This window comes from Calidris pugnax, unplaced genomic scaffold (assembly GCF_001431845.1).
Source record: "Calidris pugnax isolate Ruff unplaced genomic scaffold, ASM143184v1 scaffold64, whole genome shotgun sequence".
Taxonomy (NCBI): Eukaryota; Metazoa; Chordata; class Aves; order Charadriiformes; family Scolopacidae; genus Calidris; species Calidris pugnax.
In genome coordinates, this window is record NW_015090784.1 from 1 (window position 1) to 6,248 (window position 6,248).

The window sequence follows — 6,248 nt, forward strand, 5'->3', positions numbered from 1 at the left end:
AAAACTCAAGTGCTCAAGGTGTTAAGTATCTCCTACCTTCTGAGGAGTTAGCTCTGATCAGGAGAGGCTGAGACCACCAGGGGGTTACGGGGCTGAGGGTTACAAAATCCTGGCTGCGGTGGGTAAACAGAAGGTAGAACTGTCCTTCCTAAAACCCTGCAAGAACCAGGCAGCACTTGGTGAAACTAATAGCAGATAATTTTAAAACGGTTAAAATAACATATTTCTATATGAAGAACATCTTATGATCACATGGTGAATAGATGTTACTGGCTTAAACTTGTGTTGTCCTTCAGCCCAGGTGTTCCTCAGCTGCCTGAGCTTCAGCTTTTATATTGTAGCTTTAGAAAACTCAAATATTTTGAGGTTTGCAGTCTAGCATAATCTTTATTTATTCTAAATACTTACAGTTTATGGAAAAACAAAGCGAGACCGATCCTATAGCTGGACAAAGTATTCCAGTAAGAGATGATGAAGTTAAAGAGAATTATTCATTACCTCAATGTCCTAGCAGTGACTCTTCATTCAGTGAGGTTGGTATTAAGCATTAAATTTGAAAATTTTACATATTTGTGTGGATTTTGTTAAATGTGGAATAGGGAAGAATATGTGTCCTGTTGCCTGAACAATTCTCCGGTTTTATTCTGCAAATCCCTTTCTTGATGATCAGGTCACCTGATTTAGTGGCTTTTGGTAGAATTAAAAGCTGTATAACATAATAATAGAATAATTATACCTGACTTCAACTGGGTGCTCTTGAAAATGTACTTCTCACCAACGCTTATGAAGTGGCTGATGATTAGATAAGTCACCTGAAAAAAAAGATCTAAACCCTTTTAAATGGATTGAGCAATAGCAGGGAAATTGGATTTGCTTTCTTCTGCTGCAGTGGCTTTGTCAGCTACTGACACCAACCATTCCCATGTCACTTTTTGATTTAAAAAAAAAATAAATTGTTTGTTATTAGCCAGCTCCATTCCTGGCAGTGCAGCAGTGCTGGTGTTCCTGCTCAGAACCCTGGCTGTTGAAGAAGGCCACCACCTTTGGGCTTGCCATGAGCTTGGGTCATGTTCCTTTGGGAGGGGAGGGAGGTACCTGCAGAGGGGAACAAGCACAAGGAGCAATGGCCCCTCATCCCCTTGGGCCCCTGCTTTGCAGGAGTACATTTCTCACCACCACCAAGTCTGTCACTCAGCAGTTCCTGCAGAGCAGCAGGGTTCAGATGAAGAAAATTGTGTCAGTTCTATTACTGCTCTGCTCTCTGTCTCTGCCCTTGAGGAAAATGACTTGGAAACAAAACATCAGGCTGAGTTTTGCAAGGAAAGCTTTGAGTTCTCTTGTCATAGATAGAAATGCTAACTTTTTAAAATTTAACAAAAGCTTTAGAAAGTAAGAGTTAAACTCTGCTATAGTTGAAGTAGATTCTTCACTTCCACATGTTCTGAAGGCTAACAGCTGGAAAATGGAATGCTTACTTTGCGATTCCCTGGGGAGGGATATGTATTGTGGCTTTTTAACTCCAGTATTTTAAAACTTGCTTTCTTAAAATTTGTGTGCTTGCAGGACCATTCAGAAATTGTCCTTGACTCTTGTGAAGTGTCCACAGACAATGGAAAAACCAGTCGGTTCCCCAAACCAGAGATGGAAACCCAGTTCACAGCTCTGCAGCCCAACGGAAGCACCAGGGCAGCGCTTTACCCGTTACCGTTAAAATGCTCAAGCCTAGAAAGAAACGGAAGAGTGAAGAGATGGATGAGGTGGGTGCTAGATCTTTTGCACTTCTCTCTCCCTACTGGTCAAATTTGCTCCAGCTCCTGGCTGTGGTTTGGGGGGTAACAGACCAGTTCTATAGAATTGCTCCTTTTGGCTTAGGCAATCAGTGGTAGTAATTATAATCTCTTCTAATGGGCAATTACAAGTTTAGTCCCTGGGATGAATCAATGCATTTTGGAGTTTCAAGACCACTTCCTGTGACTTTACTTCTCCAGCCTGTGTTTTCTTTGATTATTTTTGTACTTAGAGGGACTGTCCAGAACTAATTGAACCAGCACCTGACCCTTCCTGTTTTCCATAAACCTTAATTTCTCTGTAATTCCTCCCAGTTATGCTGGGTTGCAAAAGTGACTGTTAAAATCTAAGTTAACTTATCTGAAATTCAACACTTCATTCAGGAATAACATCCAGAGTTGAATTAAACTACTTGTGTCTTGAACCAATTTTCTTTGAGAGTAGAATTCTCTCAGGCTGCTGGAAAAGTAGGTGTAAAAATGACCACCCTCCTAAAGGCACTGAGAAAGCACCGAACTTACCCACAGATATTTCCTCTAACGGAGCTACCCGAGTGGTTAGAGAAGGCTCTTTTACCAATCCATTTACACGGTATAACATTTAGCTGAGTAACTGTTTAATGATATGGAACTAAACTTAAAAGTACCTTATTGCTCTGTTATTCAGCTGAGTGTTACTCTTCAATGTTGTTTCCTTGTTACTTATGCTAAACAGAAATGGAGTATAAAATCTTAGATTATAAATAGATTATAAAATCTTTAACTGTCACAAGTTTACTGAAGACACAACTATTTTTTTTAATTTCCTAAAACTGGAAAGCACATTGTCAGCACTAAAACTAAGGGCTGAGGGGAAACCTGTGGTACTAAAATAACCATGTACTATTCATCTCAAATTTTTAAAAAATAAAACAAACCCCCCTTGTTTTTAGAAACGAGCAAAACCAAACCCTCTTTCCCTTTCTGCCACCGCTGTCTGTCAGCGATCAGTTATCTGAAATCTCTTGGCACTGATTCACAAGATAGAAGGTTTCTTTTACTGAGAGCTTAACAAGGACGCTGTTTTTATTGTTGTCACCATGAATCTGAATCTACATTTATTGAGTTTATTTCACAAGCAAACTCCATAAATTTCTTGAAGCCAAAAGTACAGGAAATAACAGAGAAAAGACAATAGTAAGTGCCAGACTGGTTTGACTGGGTGTTTCTAGTTCCCTTCCACAAGTCTGTTTGGGGTTTGATTAGCGCTGGACCAGTTACCCCCATCAGTGCCAGCCAGTGCCTCCCTACGGTCAGTCTGGGCATTCAAACAGCAGCTGCTGCTCTGAGAGAAATAATTGTTGTTCTCTCCAGAATAATCCTATTTATTTTCTTAGGATTTTGTGAAAAGCGAGAACAAGAAAAACACCAAACTTGCTGTGACCGATTCACCTTCTACAAGCAACAAGAAAACGGTTTGTTTTGTTCTAGTTCTGAAGTTAATTTGGCCTTTTCTGTAATGGTGGATTTGTGAGAGGAGCAAACATTCTTATGCAGCAGTATCTTATTTCATTATAGTTTTAGTTATAACTTTGAATCTGTTGTTTTTAAAGAAACTATTTTTTTCCTATATTACTCGTGCCTTTAAATGTGTTCTGTGAAACTTTGAGAAGCTTTTTTCTTCTGGGTATAAAATGAGATTGCCTACACTGGTAGGCAATCCCCAATGTCATCATTCATTATCAGTATAATGGACAGAGGTGCCAGTAGCAAAGCTCAAAGTGTCAGCTTGAAACTAACACTGAAGTCAAATAAAATGGAATTGGACTTCAAGATAAGTCTATTTTCAACTTAACCAATGCTCTTGTATTTCTGTACAGACGTCTACCACGCAGTCATTCAGAAAAGAATACTCCTTAAGAAAGCAAAAATCTACTTCAAGTAAAACCTCAGATAAAAAGAAAGACGGAACCCTACAAAAAATTGGAGATTTTTTTCAAAGTTCTCCTACTATTATTCACTCTAAAGGTTTGTACAGAATAGCTAAGGCTTTTTTTCATGTTCTCTGGGCTTTTTTCTGCTGTAATTTATTAATGTGCTTGGTGTTAAAGGACATGTCTGCTGCACTAAGTTTGTCTTTCATTTATGAACTACTGGAGTCTGAGCCAAGGCTCACTGCACTCAGCCTCGCGGGGCAGAGAAGGCTGCCTTGACTTCTGAAGTGGAGGTGAAGTGTGAAAAGTAGCCCAGGTGGAATGAAAGGACACAGTGTGGAAAATGTGCTTATAAACTTCTCATAAAAGCAACGATAACTGTTAAGTTCAAAATGACCAGGTGACTTTGCTCTGGCTTACAATAGAAGAGTTAAGGGCAATTTCAGAAACTTGCCCAACTGCTCTGAAAAAATCAAGAGCTGAATCCAAACTCCAAATCTTACCTGAGAATCATGCAATAGTTTGGGCTGGAAGGGACCTTTAAAGGTCATCCCATCCAACCTCCTGCCATGAGCAGGGACATCTTCAACTACAGCAGGTTGCTCAGAGCCCTGTCCAACCTGACCTGGAATGTTTCCAGAGATGAGGCATCTCCCACCTCTCTGGGCAACCTGGGCTAGTGTTTCACCACCCTTACAGTAAAAAGTTCCTTCTGTCAAGTCTAGATCTTTCCTCTTTTAGTTTCAAGCCATTGCCACTTGTCCTATTGCAACGGGCCCTGCTCAAAAGTTTGTCTCAGAAGTTTCTCCTCAGGCCTGCTCTCAGTCCCTCCACCCCCAGCCTGTGCTGCGACCAGGGGTTGCCCTGGCCCAGGTGCAGGCCCCTGCCCTTGGCCTTGTTGAACTTCATGAGGTTCACACAGACCCACTTCTCCAGCCTTTCCAGGTCCCTCTGTGTGTCCCTCAGCTGTGTCACCCCACCACTCAGCTTGGGGTCATCCTCAAACTTGCTGAGGGTGCCCTTGAATCCCACTGTCCATGTCGTCGATGAAGACACTGAACACTGCTGGTCCCAGCATGGACCCCTGAGGGACACCACTGGTCACCAATCTCCATCTGGACATGGAGCACCGTTGACTGTTTTTAATGCAGTTTGCTTTATTGATTCATTTTGAGGCTCATAAAACCAGTAAGACATTGATTTGTAATAACTCTTTTCTTATAGCAAAGAAACTGATGGCAACATTAAGCTCTCCCAAGTCTGCAGAACCAGAAAGAGTCAAAGAAAATGAGCTCAAGCCAAAACGAGCCAAGAGAAAGCTGTATTCAACTGACATTTCTTCCCCTCTAGATATCCCCCCTTCTTCAGTAAGTGATTACAAGTCACTCTTCTCTCCGCTGTAATGCGTTTCTGTAATCTTGGCTCAAAATAAACCATTAGGGGGACAGAACAAACCTAAAGGTCTGATCAAGCTGCAGAAGAGGCTTGAAAGTACTGACTTCTTTCTTGATTCTGCCTGACCATTCCTTCTGGTCTTTTCTTCCTGCTGTTTTCCTTAATTTACTATTGAATTTTCTGTAAATTCTACAAATGAGTATTAGAGACTAGAAGCGAGAGCTGCTTCCAGACCACATTTTTCTTTGGACTTTGGTGTGTGTTTCAGCAAAAACAGGTTTTTTTTTCTATGTTCCCAGTATTTGTTGCTTCTAATACTGCACTAAACTGGTCTCTCTCCCCTGGAGACCTCTGACTGAAAGATAAAAGACAAATTTCATTCTGAAAACAGATTCTGGGAAAAACTGTTGTTGGCTACATGGGTCTAAAAGTACTCATTTGCCTCTGAATAAATGCTGAGTAACTCTGGAAATATTGTCTTTTTCAGGTCTTTATAGACCAAAAAGAGAAGGAGAGTGATCATCTAATCATCAAGCGACGGCTACGATCAAAACCAGCAAAATAATCTTGCAGCAACGTGTTTGTATTTCCTGGTTGGGGCATATTCCTGTTTTATCTGTTACTTCCTATAATATTTAGTCACGCTCCCAAGTCTGTATATAAGATGTATAGATTTGACCTGGTGGTTTCCAGTTCTGACTCTATTAAAGCTGAAATACTGCTCAAAAAAGCTGGTCTCTGAATTGTTTTTTTAGGAATGGTGTCTTTGGAAGTGTTGATTCAAATGTGTGGAAAGTAATGGAAATATCTCTATTTCGGACATCTCTGAAATTGCTGATTGATAATCTTTGTTCTTCTCCCTGTCAAATATAACATTGGATGGTTTCAAGTAGCTTATGCTTCTTTCTGATTTTGTGGGTAAATAACAAATGACAAAACATTTAACAATTACTGTGGTAAATGCAGTTTAGTGGGGTTTTTTTTAATAAAACATGCCTGTTTGGGTTTCACCGAGCCAGTTAAGGTGTGCCTGGTGCCTGCCAGCAGAATTCCCAGGAGATGGCGCTGGGACACCGTTTGAGGGGCTGATAATCCACAGGGAATTCCAGCTTCAGGTGCAGGGGGCAGAAACGTTTTACTTCCTCTTAAATTA

At 40.7% G+C, this 6,248-nt stretch overlaps 1 protein-coding gene across 1 annotated transcript; it reads left to right on the forward strand.

Annotated features, from left to right (window-relative positions):
- Nucleotides 1-1,681: 1,681 nt before the first annotated feature.
- KIF20B (kinesin family member 20B) lies at nucleotides 1,682-5,825 on the forward strand. The gene is made up of 5 exons (XM_014965790.1): nucleotides 1,682-1,757; nucleotides 3,164-3,241; nucleotides 3,647-3,794; nucleotides 4,925-5,067; nucleotides 5,583-5,825. Exons 1-5 carry the CDS (start codon nucleotides 1,713-1,715, stop codon nucleotides 5,658-5,660), a joined length of 492 nt encoding a protein of 163 aa, XP_014821276.1. The 5' UTR covers nucleotides 1,682-1,712; the 3' UTR covers nucleotides 5,661-5,825.
- Nucleotides 5,826-6,248: the final 423 nt, after the last annotated feature.

What these genes read in the sequence shown, in the direction of transcription:
- KIF20B (XM_014965790.1), top strand. Translation starts at nt 1,713, where the DNA reads ATGCTCAAGCCTAGAAAGAAACGGAAGAGTGAAGAGATGGATGAG. An exon ending in AGAGTGAAGAGATGGATGAG is followed by an intron (nt 1,758 to 3,163) that starts GTGGGTGCTAGA and finishes TTATTTTCTTAG; the next exon opens with GATTTTGTGAAAAGCGAGAA. An exon ending in TAGATATCCCCCCTTCTTCA is followed by an intron (nt 5,068 to 5,582) that starts GTAAGTGATTAC and finishes TGTCTTTTTCAG; the next exon opens with GTCTTTATAGACCAAAAAGA.